The sequence below is a fragment of the Canis aureus genome, chromosome 16, assembly GCF_053574225.1.
Source record: "Canis aureus isolate CA01 chromosome 16, VMU_Caureus_v.1.0, whole genome shotgun sequence".
Taxonomy (NCBI): Eukaryota; Metazoa; Chordata; class Mammalia; order Carnivora; family Canidae; genus Canis; species Canis aureus.
In genome coordinates, this window is record NC_135626.1 from 7,141,287 (window position 1) to 7,162,270 (window position 20,984).

General features: G+C 45.1%; 1 protein-coding gene across 19 annotated transcripts in view; it reads right to left on the reverse strand.

Moving 5' to 3' along the window:
• The window catches only part of FNBP1 (formin binding protein 1), a 152,486-nt gene continuing 131,502 nt past the window's right edge, over nt 1-20,984 (reverse strand). For 6 of the 19 annotated variants that reach the window (XM_077851027.1, XM_077851028.1, XM_077851044.1 and 3 more), the window contains 6 exons: nt 20,588-20,602; nt 16,397-16,506; nt 11,092-11,224; nt 9,251-9,372; nt 8,839-8,978; nt 3,895-7,412 (listed from right to left, as the gene is read on the reverse strand). In XM_077851027.1, the coding sequence (XP_077707153.1) occupies nt 7,234-7,412; nt 8,839-8,978; nt 9,251-9,372; nt 11,092-11,224; nt 16,397-16,506; nt 20,588-20,602 (699 nt within the window). In that variant the 3' untranslated portion in view covers nt 3,895-7,233. Of the gene's footprint in view, nt 3,199-3,894; nt 7,413-8,838; nt 8,979-9,250; nt 9,373-11,091; nt 11,225-16,396; nt 16,507-20,587; nt 20,603-20,984 lie in introns of those variants that run through there. The other 13 variants (XM_077851045.1, XM_077851041.1, XM_077851037.1 and 10 more) reach the window with 4 other exon arrangements.

Genomic DNA, 20,984 nt, shown 5'->3' on the forward strand with positions numbered 1-20,984 from the left:
TAACAGAGATTATACTTTTATTTAACATTTAGAGGATTAACATATAGTTACAAGGTCAATATATAAGCCTTCCAATGGAAGCACTTTATTTGGTTTAATTCCATCTCCAGAGACAAATGGGCAGTTCCAGAACCTTCACAATGGCAATGGGCCGTGACAACACTGAAATGCCTTCAAAGTTTAGGATTAGTGCCACACACACAAATAAACCAGAAAGTTTAAAGGTGCTCAACATCAGATTAAAATAGAATTTTGGATCACTCTTTAAAGAAGTGTTGTGACGATACAAGCATGGGAGGCAGAGGCATGAGGAAGTATGAAACTAAGATTTCTGGAAAAATACTTAGCATCAATGTAACTTTTTCATGTTCAGTAAACTTTCTCCTGTAGTTACAGATGTCACCAGAAGGCATGAGGGGCCTCTGTGCTGTGGCTAGCGAGATAAGTAAGCCTCAGCTTATCTGGCCTGAGCCCGGAGGTGAGCACGATAAAAACCCAAAGGAAAATCCCATTACAGCTTTCCATGCTTTTTTATCTTGCAAAGGAAAAACCGGGTAAATGACAAGTTCCTCTCTTTCGTTTTGTTTTCAGGTCATGTTCAGGGCAGGTGCTTTAAAACTTAGTCATTCTTAAAAACAACACTATTCTAGCATGGGCGTAGACACGACAGGCATCGGGGGTGAGGGAGGAGCTGAGAAGCAGATGGGAAAGTTCCCCGTCTCTACTCTACGTGAACTGGTCCATACTCCTATATAGATGAGTTCCCAGGAGGATTCCCAGAGTAAATGATACAGTTCAACTATCCTATAATAACTTATCTCCTGTAATGAGCTTGGGTTTGCAGCATTGCCCTTCCCATGCAGCTGTACAGACTGGCTGGGAGGCAAACACCCAGGTTAACACTGAGAAGCGCTTATGATCCATTCTCTTCTGGACACAGGTGGTACAGAAGGAAAAAAAATGGGGGGGGGGTTGCACAGGGGTTACAAGATACGAGCATATTCTATATTGGGCTGAACAGACATTAAAAGAACAAATCACTGCAGCTTATACCATTTTCTCTACATTGCGAGAAATTAATCTATCCTGACCCAGAATATGAAAGATGCAACGCACATGCATTACTGAGGCTCTAAAATCAATTTTATAAAAAGACCATTTAGCATCCTTGTGGAGCGGAGGAGAGTGGCCAGCTTGGGGTGGTGAGATTCAGAAGGCCCTGGAGATTCCTGATCATCCACCCACCCGCTGGAGGAGGAGCCCTTTGTGGGGCCGCCAGGACTGCCCATCCTAACCACATGCCTGTGGGTTTTGCAGGGATGCAGGGGAGGCCCGGCTTCTAGGGCATCGGCCAAGCCAGCCCTCTCACGAGATGGGGTGGGGGGTGGCTCGCTACAGGTGGGCCGCCGCCATGGGGAAGGGGCACTGTTGCCCATGTAGCAGCCCCGAGACACCCATGGTGTATGCTGCTCCGGCAGGGAGGCTGGTAGTCTTCAACCCAAGGGCCTAGCCCCCCTTCAGGGCAAAAGACGAACAGAGACAGAGACAGAAAGAGACAGAAGAGGAGGGGCTCATGCTGGCTGGCTCGGCTCAAACCCAAAGCCACTTCCTCTTTACCTGCTTTACCCCAGGCATTTGCTGGCTGGAGGCTTCTAGTCACTGATTTGCTCTCAGAGGGTGGGGTGTGATCAACCCTGGTTTGCTGAGAGGAACCACTCTTTGGGGGCCACTGAACACAGGCCCAGCCCTTAGCACCTGTCGTTTCTGCCCTGGTCCCTTCAGCTCCTATAAGACAGCCTTGTCTTAGACTCATAAAAGTCAAGAAGAATTGAGGATGAACGAACTGACCACCCAGTTACCAGAAGCCAAACGAGAGAAGAAAGAGGCCCGATTTCCTTCTTGGGCTTCGGATGGTGCCTCATTCACAGAAATGCACAGCCAATGATTTCTCTCGACTGTATCTGCACCAGAGAAGAAGGGGCTACTGCTGCTCTAAGGCATGAGTGGCCATGAGCTACATGACCTCATGTTTTCCTCAAGGATCCATAAGAAGAAGGAAACTTAGGTCAAAAAGCCAACTCGATCCCGTCTCTGGGGCCTGCGGGGCACGTGAGCATATGCAGAAGCCATCGCCACAGATCACCCGAAGGACCACACGTAGCACAGGCTCTTTGGTGAGGAAAGCACTAAAATCTTAAGATGCAAATCTCGGAATTCATGGGAAGATGGGAATTGTCACCTTGTGACGAGCTAACGCCGAGCTGTGATGCTTGTTTATAAAGTGCCACGATCTGCCATTCTCATTGACGGGGCGATGACAGGGAGAAGGTGGGCTAGGTCCTCCCTGGACCCCACGGAAGGTGGACACAAGAGTGTGTGGCCCTCGAGATGGAATTGGACTTCGAGTGGAGACTTCTCCAAGCCAGAGCACAGGCGCCAAATAAAAATGCCTGTGTGTGTGTGTGTGTGTGTGAGTGTGTGCGTGAATGTGAGTGAGCTTGAGTGCAAGCCAGAGGGGGATGCATGTGTGCATGTGTGTGCATGTGCGCGCCTGCCCCAGGACCCCCCATGGACAATCTCAGGCCATGAAATGTCGTCTAGTACAAGGTGAGGACCCATAACCAGAAAAGGATCACTGAATGGTCAACGGACTCGGGATACATCTATGACACTCAGGTGCTCAGTCCACCTGAGCACACCTGACCCTCCTTGTCCAGATTCTGTCGGTCTCCCCAGGGGGAGGCCAGTGGCGAAGTTTTCACGAAAGGCACAGTGTGAACCATGGATGGGCCAGGATGCTCCAGGTAGACCAAGGGCCAAGGCAGGGGCCCGGGAAGGAGGGAGCACGTGTCTAGCTGTCTTCCGTGGCCCCACACGCACGCTGGGGACAGGGATGAGGACACGGGACAGACCTGCTCCCGGAGAGGTGGCTGGGCTGGGCCACGGAGGAGGAGCTGGGCCACGAGAAGCATGCTGTCAAAAGAAAGGAATGAAAAAGGCAAGCAGCCGCGTGGCAGGGGCAGGTTAGGAGGGATGTCGCTTCAGGCTGAGATGTCGCAGGGCCACCGGCCGGCCCAGCCCGGGAGCAGTCTGCGTGCGCGCGGGCGCCCAGGCCTGTGGAGACAAGCAGACCGAAGGGTTTCTCCTGGGAAGGCTCACCGAGGCTCCGGCTCCGGCTCCGCAGCGGCCTCTAGGAATCTACAACACAAAAAGACAGAAAGAGAAAGACCTTTAGAGGGAGGCGGGCGGTCAAGGGCGGGCATTCTGCGGCCTGGCAAACTGCACCGCCGGAGGGGACAGCTTGAGAGCGGTGGGTTGTTCCCCCAGTGGGGTGGGGGGGCACATCGGAGATAAGGAACTTTCACGGTTTCAGGCGGGCTCAGGAGCTAGCCTTCCCTTCCCTTCCCTTCCCTTGGGGCGGTGGGGGGAGAGAGCCCCCACCGGAGACCCTGCGCCCATCCACCCCGACCCCTCTTTCTGGGGACACTGAGTTTCGGAGGAAAGAAACAGGCCCGGCTTCCCAGGAGGATTCAAGGAACGTTCAAGGCCCGATTCTGTCCCCAACCGACACTCAGACCTTTTATGAAAACATGGAACATCTTGGCGAAAAGGAAACACTTGTCACTCAATGTCGACTCAGCAATCAACAGTGAAAGTTCTTCATCTTGAGGGGGCAGGAGAGGAAGGGGAGACAGACTCTTGAAGCCCTCAGGTGCGTACAGGGCGAGAAACAGAGCAGGTGTCATCATTTAAAAGGGGGAGCAAGGGCAGATTTTTAAAAAAGCATTTGGCTGGAAAAAGTTCCCCATTACTGAAGACAAAAAGAGTTAAATCCCCGTATGACACAGAATCATTTTCTCGGAAAGGTGACAAATCATTTAAAATACACAACACTGAGAAAAATACGTTTATTAGAGAGGCAGGTACGAGGGTACAACTAAGAGGTGCCAGACAGATTCTTTTCTTTTAGGGTAAGGAGAGAGAGAGAGAGAGAGACAATCATGTTGGCCGTATTGGAGCAGAACTTACTCAGAACACAAGTGTCTACAATAAACTCAAGCGCGGAGCTGCCGGCCGGGGACCTAGTCCTCCCGGCTTCCCCAGTGGTTACAAAAACAAAAAAGGTCATTAGGCAGGAGAATCACCAATAAAACAAACAGATAAAAGAGTCAAACGTTAAAACAATGAATTCAAGTCATCTTTTAGTTTTTAAATGGCAGTATATACAAATATCTGGAGGGGGAGTGGCTGAGGGCTGGGGATTACGGAACGTATTTAACAAGAAAACAATTTAAAAAACAAAACCAAAATCATAAAGGAAGATAGTCACAATCCAACTGACCCACTGGACGTTCCTCTAGTCTAAATATTTTGGCAATTATTAAATAGTCACATCGTAGATAACACACACACACACACACACATGCACACACACAAATGCACAAGCACAGAATAGCTGCTTGGAGATCTGGGCGTTGGGAAGCAGCAGCCCCACGGGCTGGGATGGGTTTGGGGGGACAGTGTTCTTGGGGGTGCCAAGCAGATTGAGAAACCAGGTGGGGAGGACAGGCTTCTACACATACACTAGTCCCCTCTAAATGTGTCTCAAAAGGAGAAAACTTTCTTAACAAGTTGAGACTTGGCTTCTTTCATTTTATCAGAAATAAAATTTAGGAAAGAAAACCAAAGTATACGGTGGGCAGAAATGGGGATTCTGATTCTTTGGGAATGGTTTCAGGACTTCTTCGAATACTTGGGGTGCACTGACCGGCTGGCACTGAGCTGTGAAGTGTCTTTCACTGTTCTGTCCCTACCCTGAGCTGTCTCTGCTAAGGCTTGGGGCACACAACTTAAAATCATGAATGTTAACTTATGTGCCCAAACCCGACCCCCAGCTCCCACAAACCAACTGATCCAATTTCTGAATCAAATTGGTGCAATTGTTAAGGAAAAAAAAAAACAAAGTAAAACCACAACAACGTCACAGACGCCATACTTTCCAAGGGAGGCTTCAAAAGGCTCATGTTGTCTTGGCCGTTTTAAGGCTTTTTCACTGTTTGGTTTGCTTCCTGCTGCAGTTCATAGGCTGGAGCTGAGTCCATCACTGGACAGAAAGCTCTGATTTTAATATCTTAGGTCCCCCATTCGCTTGGGTCCATGCCTAGTGCTGTGACCGCCCCCTGCTCCTGAAGAGGAATCCCTGTGGTTTCAGGGTCAGCTGAGTTACTTGCTGCAAATATTTATTTATTTATTTATTTATTTATTTATTTATTTATGCTGCAAATATTTAAAAGGGGGAACAGAAATGATTTTCCTGAGGGGTCTGGGGTCCAAGGTGAATGGCTTTATCAATGTTATGTCAGTAAAGGTAGAATAAGGCAAAAGTAATCTGAATCATGAAATTATATTTCAAAAAGCAGGCTGACCCACGTCTGTTTCCTGCTTTTGGTATTATACTACAGTTATGTCAGAAGCCACCGCTGGAGGACCCTGGCTGAAGGGCACAGGGATCGATCGGGTTTTGCTGTCTTTGCAACTTTCTATCATTATTTTTAAAAGTAAAACGTGTGTTAAAAATCAGGCTGTCATTAAAATTTATTAAATTCCATTTCTGGCGGTCCTTGGGACATGTAGTGACCTTTCTGCTAGAATCCAAACAAGCACCTTTAACTCCCGCCAGGTGTCAGACTCCTGATGAGCTGCTGCTGCTTCATAAATCAGCTTTTTTTTGGGAGGAGGGGGTAAAGTCAGCTTTAAATTGACTTGAGTTTATAAAAGGGGTTCACAATGTAAAAGCAAGGAGCTAATTTTCTACTTCAAAGTAGGAAGGACATGAATAAGTAATTCTCAAAACCAAATAAAAAGAAAATCTGAGCCTGACACCTTTACTGTGAGCCATTCATAGCTGGTTCTCTGCGATCTCAGGGTAGATTCCCGGAGTGGGCACAAACAATGGGTTTGGTACCCATCTACATGTGACCGACTTCACTACGGATCTTGCCAATTTGAAAAATGCACATCCCCACGTGACCCAGATTCCTTTCAAGGTGGTGAAATACTTTATTTCAGTCTGGCAATGATTAATTATATAAATGAGCTAGCAATTCTAAAATGACTTTCAGTGAATTCATGTTGGGTCTTAAAGATACCAACGATTAAAACAAACCAACCAACAAACAAACAAAAAACCTAACAAACCCAAAACACTTCTGAGAAGTGATGAGCTGGGGTCTGCGTGTCGAAGCAGCTGCTGCACCAGATTCTTTTTACAGCCCCACCTGGGGACGTGTGAGCTGAATACAGCTCCACTTGCCACCAAACCTCCAACACAAGCATGCTAGGTTTTTTTGTAAGTTCTCGAAACAGTACCAGGGAATCTGATCAACCCTGTCAATGGCAGAGGGGAGCTCAGTGGCCTTTTTTTTTTTTTTATTTTTTAAGTGGTCTTAAGTAAAAAAAGTCAACTGGTTCATTGTTACCAGGCTTTTCTCCGGATTGCAACTAGTTGTTTGGGATCATGCAGATGTGATAGAATGATCACAACGATCTACCAATGATCTTAAACACGTTTAAGGAAAACTATACACTTTCAGTACCAAAATAGGAATCATCTTATTCTTTCAAGCAGGGGGGGAAGGTTTTATTTACGACTTCCTCCGAAGCAAGTGACTGTAAGATTAAACAAACTAGGGTAGTTAAAAAACAAAACAAAACAAAACAAAACAAAAAAACCCAAAACCTAGAGTAGTTCAATGTGTTAAGTTACCAAATATAACATTCTCAGGTGGTTCAATTTATGGCAGATTATGGCAGATGCTTGCTAGAGATACGAGAACCAAAGTCTTACCCGCCCCTCTGATGTGTGTGGACTTTTTAAATCCAGAGATACCAATTAGAAGCTAAAGGCAACTTTTTTTTGGGATACCTACAGATACTGCCAAAGTACGAAATGTTTATCAGATTTCAAATGACAGAACCGTAAATTGGCAGTTGGCAGCTTTCCACATCATATTTCACGAGCAAGAGAAACATGATTATAGTCAAAACTAGCCAAGGAAATTCGGGTGTTCAGTGGATGCCTACAAGTCCACCGTGTGGCCATGTGACAACATGCACTCCGGTGTCCTCCATCCAGGCTTTGGAAGAACCGCCTATAACAGTCCTAGTGGTAAGGAGAGACAACTCCATTTTTTTTTTTTTAACAGTTTTTGTGGGGGTTTTTTTTAAGTGGTATTAAATATAAGTCTTAGCACCTTTGGCATTTTTGTCCAAATAGACTTCGACGTACGAAGTAGGGACATAACCCTCTTCATCTTCATTTCTCCGGATGCGGGTCCATCCGTCACCTTTGTCTTCCTCGATCACGTACAGTGTTTCTCCTTCCACGACGGAGACGGTCCCTTCGTTCTGACCTGGAGGAGCAAGAACAGAACCTGTCAGGCAGGCTTCTGTCAAAACAAGGCGGAGCACACAGGGGAGCAAAGCAATGAGTAGACTGCAGCAAGCGACAGAGGCATGGACCCTTCCGGGTCCCTGCAAGGGCTCCTCCCACTCGGAAGCTTCCAGGCCCTCACCCTGCGGCTCTCCAGCTCTTCAGAGAGCCCCTCTCCCCCAACCCAGGAAGCCAGGTGTTTCCCCAGGGAACATCTTTGCTCTGCTCTTCCTCTGTCTCTAACTTTAATGACACCTTTTCAGACACTATCCCCGCTTCTCTTTGTCTGGCCCTGGTTCTTGTCAGGAGCTCAGGTTCCACTTCTGCCTGAAACACACGTCCACCTCCATGTTGCCCTGAACCTGGGTGGGCTGTGTCTCCTCCCAAACTATAACTTCCTCCTACCTTCCCACGTAGGTGGGGCCCTAGGAAGGCACCTTCGAGAATCCTCACTTCCCATCAGCCATGGGTCTGAGCAGTTTGTTGACCTCGGCATCTCTGGGCCAGCTCTTTAACCAGGGTCCCCAAGGCCACTTGCAAAGACCAGCGTCCCACTGCGCACACAGCATTCTGGAGGGCAGATTGTCTGGGGAGCAGCCTCCAGGGGTGCCGTGGGGGCAGGGCTGAGGCCTGGGAGTGAGGTAAAGTCGGCAACACTGAACCTGGTGCTTTCTTGTCGCATTGAACGTGTAGCCTGGCGTGAGGACATCCGTAAGCTCCCTCTGTCCTGGAGCTCCCCAAATCTCCCTGAGCTTGGACTGCTTCTTACACAGCATCCTTAATATCTTTCTATGGTACAGCGTTCTGGCAACTCTGGGCTGGTTTTTCTTTCTTTCCTTTTCTTTCTTTCCTTTTTTTTCTTTTCTTTTCTTTCTTTCTTTTTCTTTCTTTCAGGTTATTCATTTATTCATGAGAGACACTGGCAGAGGGAGATGCAGGCTCCATGCAGGGAGCCCAAGGCAGGACTCCATCCCAGGACCCCAGGATCACGCCCCGAGCAAAAGGCAGACACTCAACCACTGAGCCACTCAGGTGCCCCTGGGCTGGTCTTTCTAACCCTTTATCCCTGTTCTCAGATTGGCCCTACGCACATGATGATAAATGTCCTAAGGTACAGCTCTCATGGTATCATCATCAAGACAAGAGCTCCAGAAATATTGGATGAATGGATGAAATAATCATTATTCCATGCTATGTGCTGCAAATAAGCTCCCCAAAAGCTGTTGTTCCTTTGTATGGACCAGTGGGCAAAGTACACAGCCATGAACTAGATAATGATGGTGATGACCATGAGCAGAACAACAGGGTAAGAAGAGAGAGAAAGATCTGGAAGGCTTCGGAAGAAGGTCCAATCACAGCAGAAGGGTCAGTGTGCGCAAGCAGGGAGCCAGGCGGACGCGGGTTACCTTCGAACGTGTAGAGGGCTTTGCAAGTCCCGATGGCGGGCAGGGGCTCCTCCTCATCAAACTCGTCATCGAAGTCCGTGGCCAGCACCTTCACCTCACCCTCCTGACTCTGCTCCTCCGTGTAACTGCCATCCGGGCTGCTCAAGAAATGAAACCACACAGCAACTATAGCGACTGCCCAGCAACACTCACAGCCCCTGACTGCTGTCACAAAGGCCATCTCAGGTCACCTCGTGTGCTCTGTCACCAACCCACATGGCACCAGGGACCCAAGTGGTGGGGAAAGGTCAGGTCAGGCACCACTGGCTCTTTGGTACAGAACAAGCACCTTATACTCATTTCTAGACATGGGACATGAACACAAAGCAAACTTGCTTCCTGCCGGACAGCAGGCTCGGTACAGATACTGTACCTCTCACGGTCCTGAGCACAGCTGTTGACAGTGGCCGGGTTCTGGGCGTCGAACATTCCACTCTGCCGGCGGCCCTGCTCACTGCGCGCTGGCAGCCTGCCTTCCACCTCAGCCAGCCAGGCCTGCAAGCAAAAGCCACCAAAGACCTGGTCTGAGCTCAGCTGAGGGCTGGACCATAGAGTCTGAAGGCCCCAAATGCGGGGGGGCTCAATGGTCACTGAAGCTGAGATTCGAGAACAATCACATGGGGTAGGGGGCCCCAGTGTATCTGCATTCAGCTATATAAGGGACTCACAGGCAACTGCTTCCAGTTCATCTCACCTTGGAGAGATAGAAGCAAATGTGTTTAGACAACGGTCACAATGCGACAGAAAGAGCACTGGACTGCATTACACTCTTGGGCTTTTTTTTTTTTTGCATGGACCTCGAATTCACAACTGTGACTTCAAGACCTGAGCTGAGATCAAGAGCCAGATGCTCAACCTACTGAGCCCCCCAGGTGCCCCTCTACTCTTGGGCTTTTGAAAACACCTGTGTGATTTCAGATAAGTCACTTCTAGTTCCTTCTGGTTCCACAATTCTGTGACCGTGAGGTCACACCGAGAACAGGAGGGCCCAGTCACACGTAAGCAGTGACTCAGTGTGAGAGCCACATTCTTCCCCTCGCCTTTTTTTTATGGACTGTCACTCTTTTTAATAGTAAAGAAACCTGTATAGAGGAAGTCAAATAAGGTAAAATTATCTTTGGCAACATCTGAAATAGTGTAAAAAAAAAAGACGGGATCCCTGGGTGGCGCAGCGGTTTGGCGCCTGCCTTTGGCCCAGGGCGCGATCCTGGAGACCCGGGATCGAATCCCACATCGGGCTTCCGGTGCATGGAGCGTGCTTCTTCCTCTGCCTGTGTCTCTGCCTCTCTCTCTCTCTGTGACTATCATTAAAAAGACAAAAGGATAAAAATGACCAGAAAAGGATATTTCTAGGTTCTAAACACTCCAACAGTAATAACTGACTTACAGATTCTAGCAAGACTTTTTTTTTTTTAAATATATTTATTTATTCATGAGAGACAGAGATACAGGCAGAGGGAGAAGCAGGCTTCATGCAGGGAGCCTGACGCGGAACTCGATCCCGGGTCTCCAGGATCACTCCCTGGGCTGAAGGCGGCGCTAAACTGCTGAGCCACCCAGGGATCCCTAAGAACACTTTTAAAAAGCCGTATCTGATCCTTCATTGCTAGAAGTAACACCTACTTGGCCTGGAGCAATCAGTCACTGACGTATTTTTCCATGTTCTGTAGTCTCTAAATTTATAGATAAAAGAAGCCTTTTGTCCATAGTTCTTGAGTGCTCCTCTCTCTTTTTCTCTCTCTCCTTAAAACATTTATTATTTATATTCCCCACTCATTTCTCATTTGTGTCTCTCACCGGGTTTAACATATATAACCCTTTGATAACGTGTCCTTTGTAAGAACCATATTTGACATGATTTCTTTAACTTCTGGACTCACGATCGCATGCTCCCAGCTGGACCCATTATCAACAGGCGCTGAAGCAGGATAAGTACTAAGTGATACACTTAAACCAAAGAACAACATATACAAATACAGCTTTGATCAGTGTAGGTTTTAGGGGACATTAGGGACAGAGGGGCAGAACAGCCAGTGAGTGACTACTTTTCCTTTTATCATGACTCGAGACACACCCTGCTGCAAATCCAACTGCACCTCTTGCAGCGCACGACGCATGGGTGCTCTAGAGCATCCCCATGCCGCGCCCCCACCCCCAGCCCTTACCCTGTTTCTTTTTTTCCGACAGAGCTTTTCAACCACAGCTTTTTCATACCTCAAATTTCTGGGCTTCTAGCCGCAGTTTTTCTATATTTTGGCTGACTTCTGCTAATTTGTGATCCAAACTGGCTGGGTCTCCCATCTGAGGATTCTTTAGGTAAACATCTTTCATTTTTGTTATGGCATCTCTGAAAAAAAAAAAAGAAAGAAAGAGTAGGACACAGTGAAGGTGATCAGCCAAGTGGATTCTCCTACCACCCTGAACACTGTGCGAATGGGAGCACATGAAGACTGTGTCACAGTATGGGATGGAAGGGAGGACTGGGGCCTGTTTTCATCCTAAAACTCTCTAAGAATCCTGCTCCCCAAATCTGTATAATCCAGAGCCAGATATGAAATTTTTGATTGCCTTTTCTAAATGGTATCTGGTACCTCCCAGTGCCCTCAGCAACTGAGAAACATAAATCAGTCCTGTCCCTCCCTTCACCCCAAACAACAACAAAAACAAACAAAACCCAAATAGCCAGGTGCACATTCTTGGTGCAAACCAAAGCTACAGCCGGCATCTTGGGTCTTCTGGGCTACCATCTGTTCCCCTCATGGAGAAGCACAGTTAACTGCTTTGGAAATTTCATTATACACTTTAAACGGTTGAGAAACCAAACCCACAGTTGGTATCCACGACAGGCAGGCAATGCAGCCTCAAAGCTACATATCGCAAGATTCCACACTCTTCCTAAAGTCTACTTGGAGGCGCGCCCACAGCAGCCTGAGTAAATGAATCCCTACAGAAGTGCTGCAGCTATGCTTGGGGAGATCTTCAGGCCCAAAGGGCTCTATTATTTTTGAACTCTGGCTTCCAGGGACTTTCAGAAGGGTTCGAGATGTAAAAAGTTCAGGGCAAATGACTCAGCAGGTGGTAATGGGTCAACTTTAATGAGCTTCATTCAGTGAAAAAAGCAGTCTAAACCTGCTATACACATAAGACCAACGAACCAAGCCATATTTTGAGTCATGGGAAATAGTTTCACTGAAAATACAGAAATATGAGGAAGAGAATTTCCATCAGTCCTCACCACGCCTCTGCTCATCCTCACCCCTCCATCTGAACCCCTCCATCTGAGCCCCTCCATCCTGCTGCTCCTTTGGGGGTACACTTCACTTTCCCTGAGGCTGCATCTCCATTACAGCCCTCCATCCACCTGCGCTCCCCGCCCCCTGACTTTGCTCCACTTCTTTCTCACAGTGTGTATACTTCCCGACATTATATAACTTATTATTATGCTTATTATTGTTGGTCTCTTCCTACTAGAATGGAAGCTGTCTGAGGAAGCACTATGAGCTCAAATTCTTTTGTTAACTCTGTTATCTCCCCGGGGCGGGACAATACTTGGCACGCAGTAGATGCTCAGTAAGTATCTGAGATGAACAAATGTTCTTACAGCAAACAAACTGTAACGTCCACCTTTAACAAATTCCTCTCTTGACTTTATGGCTACACCTCCAGCTACAGCCCTATCTCTCTGCAAAACTTCTCAAAAGACTTGTCAAGATTCATCACCTTGGATTCTTCTCCTTCTGTCTCTCCTGATAGGTCTCTCCAGAAGTTTAATTTTATGCATCTTTCCAAGAACCAATTCTTGGATTTGTCGATCCTCTGTGATGAGTGCATACTTTTTTCCTATGTCATTAATTTACACTCTTTCCTGGCTTCTGTTTCCTCTGGTTCCACTTGCTGTGTTTTTTTCTAACTTCTTAAGATGGATACTCAGCTCACTGATGTTTACTGCTTTTTGTTTTCAATATGTATAGAAAGCATAAACTTCCCTTTCTGAGCATTGCTTAGTAACTGAGGTGTACAATGTGGGTTCGGGTTCAGCTCTGCTCTATTTTCCAATATTTCTTAGGATTTCTTCTTTAGTCTCTGAGTTATCTGGAGCTACAGTTCTTTTTTTTTTTAAGAGTTTATTTATTTATTTATGAGACACAGAGAGAGAGAGGCAGAGGCACAGGCAGAGGGAGAAGCAGGCTCCATGCAGGGAGCCCGACATGGGACTTGATCCCAGGTCTCCAGGTTCACGCCTAGGGCTGAAGGCAGCGCTAAACCGCTGAGCCACCCAGGCTGCCCTGGAGCTAATTAGTTCTTAATTTCTAAATGTTCTAAGCTTTACTGCAGGCTTCAGAGAACACATCTTGAACGGTGTCTACCCTTGGATGTTTGTTGAGATTTGCTTCATGAAAACAGGACATGCTCAATTGTTGGAAATGTTCTATGTGTGCTTGAGAAGAATGTGCACCATGCAATTATTGGATAGATGTGCACAAGGCCAATTTTATCAATTATATTATTTAAATATCTTACCCTGAACCTGTTAATCTGTTCTATCAGTTACTCAAGAGAAGTGCGTTAAGAATCTCCCCCCACAACAATGTGTTTTTAAAAAAAAATTTTTAACAATGTGTTTGCATTTCTTGCACATACTCATGTCAAAGGGCTAATCGCAAAACCTTTTTTATGTTTTGAGGTCATACAGTCGTACAGCTTGAAACTGAGCTGTATGTTACTTGAAGCATTTATTATTATGAAGTTGATCTTCTTGAGCTGACTAGTTCGAGGGTTTTTTGGCCTGTAACTCAGTCTTCCTTTGGTTGGCACTGGCCAACCAGTGCATAGTGTAACTTTTTCCATTCTTTTGGGTTTTTTTTTGTTTGTTTGTTTAAAAATTTTATTTATTTGAGACAGAGCAGAGAGAGACAGAGAGCATGAGCAGGAGGGAGAGGGACAAGCAAGACTCTTCACTGAGCAGGGAGCCTGATGTGGGGATTGATCCCAGGACTTTGGGACCATGACCTAAGCCGAAGGCAGACACTAAACCTACTGAGCCACCCAGGTGCCCCAATCTTTTTCCATTCTTTTATTTTCAACCTTTCTATACCTTATGAATTAGATGTGCCTTTTGTAGGTAGTATACACGTGGATTTTGGGTTGTTGTTGGTTTACTCTGAAAATCTAATTGGCACATGTAGTCTGTTTACATTGAACATATTTTATTTCATTTCATTTTACACATATTATGTGCCAGCTATTGGTTCAAGCACCTCCCACACACTGACACATTTAATCCTCATTATTAACTTCCTTTTCAAGATGAGGAAACCGAGGTAAGGTCAAAAGGTTAAGCTCAAGAAGAGCTTAAGAAGCTTGTCCAAAGTCGGCAACAGAAATAGGTGGAACCGAGAATAGGTTTGAACCCAGGGTATTTTAATATTTTTTAAAGTTTTATTTATTTAAGTAATCTTTACACCCTACATGGGGCTGGAACCCACAACCCCAACATCAAGAGTGGTATGCTCCTCTGACTAAGCCAGCTGGGCACCCTTGAACCCCAGGGCATTTTAAATCTACCCTCACACTTTGTGATTTGATTAGTCCTGCCTTGTTCCTCTTGTACAAAGTGTAAGTTGCATGAGGACAGAGGTTTTATTTATTTTTTTTAAAGCTTTTATTTATTTATTCATGACAGACAGAGAGAGAGAGAGAGGCAGAGACACAAGCAGAGGGAGAGGGAGAGAAGCAGGCTCCATGCAGGGAGCCTGATGTGGGACTTGATCCCAGGTCTCCAGGATCACACCCCGGGCTGAAGGCGGCGCCAAACCGCTGTGCCACCGGGGCTGCCCTGAGAACAGAGGTTTTTATGTGTTTTGTTCTTCACTTTATTTCCAGGGTCTAGGATATTTCCTTGTACACAGTAAATGCTCAATAAACAGTCATCTAGTGAATGGTTAAACAGGACTTACCTTGTTACCAGCAAGGCTACTTTGAAGGTTATAAAGTTAACCAGCTTCCAAGGCCACAACCCAGCGGCAGAGAAATTTCTCTGCATAATTATTGGACAATTTCTACAATGTTGTTTCAGATACCTGGGTCAGAACTTCTTATTCTCGTACAGAATGTAACTGCTCACCCACTTGGGGCACCTGGGTGGCTCAGTCGGTTAAGCGTCTGACTCTTGACTTCAGCTCACATCATGATCTCAGGGTCGTAGGATCGAGCCCCATGTCAGGCTCTGTGCTGGGCGTGGAGGGGTCTCTGCTTCAGGTTCTCTCTCTCCCTCTGCCCTCCACCCCCACCCCCATATGCTCTCTCTAAAAAAAATAAAAATAAAAGTAAGTAAATAAAGCCACCCATTTCTCAGAAGTTGCTCTACGAGGGGTAAAAGAACAAACAAGTACTTTTCTTTTGCTATGTACTAAAATGGTACTGCCTAACTAATTTTGTTTGTTGGTTGGTTGGCTTTTTGCATAACCAAATTTTAACCCCAGCTTTGCCATAACTGCATTTATGTAGCATCACTTTTCAGCCTATTTACAGAGCACAAAATCTCAAGTATATCTTTTAGAAAATCTCAAATAGATGAATGATTCACCTAATTCACTCAGAATTTATAAGGTGAAAGACAGTTAATAAAGGGGTTTTCAATCAGGATCGTTAGCAAGTATCCCCTAAGTGGTAGAAAAGATCTTCAAGTTATAAATGTGGGGAGGGAAGTGCAAATGAAAGGAGATATCAAATCTTTTCTTCTTATTATTTTTTTGTATGTGTATCATGCTGGGATCAAACTTCTAAAACAGCTCAGAAAACCAGGACCCCCAGCAGCGGGATCCTGATGCAGAAGCTTCTCAAGAGCAAGCAAATACCACACCTCTGACGGCTAGCAGTGTGTGTAATAAGACATACCGTGATTTGTTTTCTAGACATCATTAATACGCTTTATAAAAAGGTAAAGAGACATGAGAAACTGGGAAGGTTGATTGTCACTTATTCTCAAATAGAAAAGACAAGGGCATCTTGGACTCAAAGCTGGGATGTGGGGCAAGGAAGGCGGTAGGAAGAGAAATGCCACGTTTGTCTTCCTCACTTGTACAAAAAACTCAGCTACACACTCATGAATAAAAAAAAAGAAGAAGGTGGGGGATGGGGGAAACAGTGTCCCAAGGGGACACTTAATGCACTGAGTGATGTATAGAAGTGTTGGCTCACTGTACTGTACACTTGAAACTAACATAACACTCTATGTTAACTCTACTGTAATTAAAATTTTAAACTTAAAAAGAAAAAAGGAGAAGTGTTGAAATACAGAAAAAAAAAAAAAGATAACCAAATGTATTTTGTTCCCCAAACTCAGAGTAAAAACCTCTTTGTTAAAAGAATTCTCCCGATCTGTAATGAAGCCATCCAGTAGACCCTCTGTGACAAAACACAGGGCTGAAATAATCACTTCTCTTGAAGCTATTTTAGGGTTTCCCATCTTTCTACACTGAAGCTGAATTTCTTAATAAGTCGTATCACTCCACTCTACCTTTGATCCATCTCCTTTTGAATTTCTTTATTTAATTCATCGACTTTCTGTTGCAGCTTTTTCCTTCTCTGCTCAGGTGGGAGGTTGCTGAAATCCTCCGGTGTGGCGCCCTGCAAATGCAAACATGCGTGAGCCAGTGGCACTCCTTGAGGACAGACACTAAGTGAAGCCTGCAGGACAGATTCCCCAGACACCAGGGGATGCAGATGTCTGCGTGTGTTTTCATGAGCTACAGTGAAGCTCTTTCCCACGACACCCAGCTGAGATGTGAGTTCAGTGCATGCAAACTGCAAAAAAGTCCCACAAACCGGTTCGGGGTTCGGGTTTGCTGGCCAAACCACCACTGCAAAGGCAAGGAAGCAAGGCCACAGAAAGAGAGTGGGGAAGAAAAAATTCTGACCCCTGCGAGAATGGATGAAAAACCAGTTTTGAAGCGGATTCTTCACTTGACCGGCAGTGCTGGTAGCAACCCTGAAGTGTGAAGGAAGTTTGAAGTTTCTGCTTCCTTCATGCAACAGGGACAAGTGCCCCCAGCGACTGTTTCATGTCCAAGGCACTGCTTTACTCCCTAGTCTTTCTTCCCACTTCTTCACACAGGCTGAGGCCAAACATTTCCATACCCAAGTGGCAGAGGGGACATCTGGTTCCTTGGAGAATGTGGGTGAAAGGGACATGAAAACATTGATGTTTCCTCTCCCTGCTGCCTCTAAAAGTCTGGTCACTCCTTTTTGACATCTGTAGGGTGACCTCACAAAATCCATGTAGAATGCGTGCTCCTTGACCTCCGCACCAACTTCCCAGCGCACAAAATCCATGTCAGCTGTTTCCAATCCAGCAGAAGGAGCCTATTTTGATATCTTGATCCCCTTTCAGAAACAATTACTGTCTTTCCAAGGTGCGTGCCATCTAAATAGAGCTTGCAGACTTCCTCAGATGCTTACATGTCAGAAGCTGTGGCTAAGCCACTGGTTATCAAGTGCTTTTACTTCAATGAAGCGTTTTCATAAGGAAAGAGAAGCGTATTCAACAGCTAAGGATAAGCCAAGAAATTTAAAAAAGAGGTTTTACTTTAGAACCAGTTAAACACACTGGTTTGGGAGTGTGGGTGGAAAAGAGAGGACCCGGATAATGGAATTCCAAAATCGAGCTGAAATTGTTAAGCAGCTGACATGATGCTTGTGACCGAGGCTCCCTGGCTGCTTATGACAGAAGGCCAGGCTGCTGTGCTGGAAGCGTGTGATTTAGTAATTTACTGGAAGGCCATGCACAGCCCTTTCAGTGGAGTTTCTCAGACTCGTGTGTGTGTGTGTGTGTGTGTGTGCATGTGTGCACATATGTAAGAGAGAGAGAGAGGGAGATGAGAGAAACCAGAGCACAAATGGCTATTCCCTCATGGCAAGCCAAGCAAGCTTAGTTGCCTCTAAAACTAAGATGATCCAAACTCATCTTCAATATGGAAATAAATCAGACTTGTTTTCTTCTGTCCCATATGCTATTACCATCTGTAATACTTGAGACCCAAATTGTGTGCTTGTCACTGAGCCCGAAAGCACGATACCTCGTATGTACTCATGCTGAGTTTACTTAAATTGGATCAGCATGTTTTCCAAAATTAAGATTTGTTTTGTTTTTTTCCAGTGCCAGAATGCACCATAACACAGGGCAAGACACGCTGCTTCAGAAGCCAGGAAATCCAGTGAGTGCTCCATGTTAACTCATTAAGAGTTACTAAGCCTAACTAACTAGGGGCTAGCAGGCCCAAAGAATTTTTTTCCTACAAAGAATGGAAAAGTTCTCATCTCTGCACTAGTCAGTACAGTAGCCACACATGGTGCAATGGTGGAACTGAATTTTACATTTTTATTGCATTTTAATTAACTAAAATGTAAATAGGCACACGTGATGGGTAGCTACCGTATGGGATGACATGGGTGTAGACTATGAGCAGGTGGTGGGTTTGCAGTGGTGCGTAAACACAGTACTTGTGACTTATAAACAAGTTCCCTATACAGTGAAACACTTTAATTATTATTAAATTATTAATTATTAACTTTAATTATTTATGAAAACTAAAAACAGTTAAATAATAAACCAATGAATTAAGTCCCTTCCAATAGATATTCTGTGTTTCTGTATCATTATTTAGAAACTAATCTTATGAGCAATGCCCCAAACAGACTTCGCATTGCTTTCAGGTCATGGCTTCTTCTAGATCCAAAGGATCATAAGGTGTCTGGAACTACCTTAAAAGGCCATTGTGTCCAATTAGCCTTTTAGGGCTTGGATTATTTTAAACAATACACTGACCTATGATTCATTTTGCCATGAAGGGATTTATATTTCTAGCTTTGAGTCAGAGTAGACGTTCTGAAATCTTTGGAGGGGCCCAGTTTGCAAAGAGACTGGCCACACCTATGTCACTGGTTTTGCAAGAGGGGATCAATGCGTGTGGGGATATTTTATATGGTTGTGGCTCTAGGAGGAGCTTGTTTTACACACTTCAGGAAGCAAACTCTTGCTCCTGAGCATCTCCCCCCCGATAGCACAAGCAATAGCTAGCTGCTTCTTGTGATTTTACTTTTCCACCTCGGGCATCTTTGGGGAACACTTCCTTTCTTTATTAGCTTCAAAGTAATGGTATAAAGCACCAATTCAATACCAGATCAGTAAAATGATTCCCATGTCAGACAGAAAGATCGCCTAATATTATTATTAATATTATCTTTTGCTGCTAGCACCTCAGCAAAAGAAGAAATACAGGGGTGTCTGGGCGGCCTGACGCAGTGGCTGAGCCTCTGCCTTTGTCTCGGATCATGATCCCGGGGTCCTGGGATTGAGTCCCACGTGAGGCTCCCCATGGGGCACCTGCTTCTCCCTCTGCCTGTGTCTCCGCCTCTCTCTGCATCTCTCACCAACAAATCAATCAATAAGTAAAATCTTAAAAAAAAAAAAAAAAAAAAGAAGAAATACAGAAACAGCAAGGAAGGAACCCCGGTACCTGAGAGATTCCTACTTAATTGACCCAATTTCTCCCAAATTCATGCTGCCGCCGAACGTAGTTCATTGAAACATTTAGAATGTTTTCCTTCTCACGGAGACCTTAATTAAGGACTCGTCTGGGGATTTTATTTCACGGTCTAAGAAATATGTTCCATTTAATAAAATATTCATTTCCTCCTGGGTTGGGTTGGTTGCCAAATACTGAGTCAGGCTGAAAAAATTCTGGGTATCCACACATATGCGTATCCCTGTACACACATACAAATATGTATATAAGGATAACCCAGAAACCGCCATCCAGCATTAGCAGCAGCAGTGCCTAAAGCAACTGACCTGTTTGATCCCGGGTTTTGGCACCAGAAAATAAATAAATAAAATAAAATAAAATAAAATAAAATAAAATAAAATAAAATAAAGGAACTGACTCTATTCCTGGTTGAATTGTTGCAGTTTATCATTGTTCATGATTTTAGGACATTCTCAGCTGTGGTGGTGAGAATACTATGTAACTTACACATATCTGCAGTATAGTTAGGGGTTATAAAGTTAAGAGTTTCTTTTAATAAATTAAATGATTAGTCTGACTGTTTACTAGGGCTACGCAATTAGGTAGGAACGACACGGAACACTAAGTCAATTATTTTAGAAAGGCTTAGGAGGCTCTTTTCACTGTCCATAAAGTCACCTTGTGATTTCTTCAATCAACTACTCACAAGGCACCCTCGTGTTTATGAAGCAACTTAGATTCCGTGGTTTGGGATTCTCACAGGCCGCCTTGGACCTGAGTTGAGACTGGCACCATTTCTGCATGTCTCCTTCAGGTTCTGCGCATTTTTCATCTGCTTCTGTGGCTCCCAGGGAGGAGCATCTTCAGCTGTCAAATTTACTTTTACTCCAAATGATCCAATAAATAAACTCCCCCATATTGAATATTTATATTTATGCTCACATTTAAATAAAGTTTACTAACATTTGCCATCCTCTTAAGGCCCCAATCAGAAAAGAAACCAAATCATCAGTTAAGCGTTAATTTTCTTAGCAACTGGAAAAGATTAAGACCACCTTTAGTAGATTCTGGACCTTTATATGGCAAAGGTCTAATGAAGAAACACCAACGAAAGCACACGCAAGAGAAACATACACCAAAAAACCTGATAAGATTCAGGACATGCATAGAATAATTGTGCTTACCAGCTTGAGAGAAAGCTTCATGTAAAAATTGGAGACGTAACAGGGGGGAGAAAAGAGAGAAAGAGACAACACATCAGAAGAAGAGGAATTCGGTCAGTTGCACCGTATTAACATAACACATAAATTCACCTGTCGCTTGTGAAAATGACTGCAGCGGATCTGTGCAAACGTTCACAAGAGGGGCTGGCCCCTGCCAAAACCTTCCTGTAGCTGCCACGTTGCCAGGGCAAAGGATAAAGACAGAAAAGGAGACTTTCTATTCACAGTTCTGTATGGGTCACATCAGCCTGGATATAAGCTAAAATAAGTTCGCAGTTGGTGACACATGCTGATAATAAAAGACAAAAATAATCACGTAGGCTTTTTGTTCACCGCATTTACATGGAAAGTTTTACTT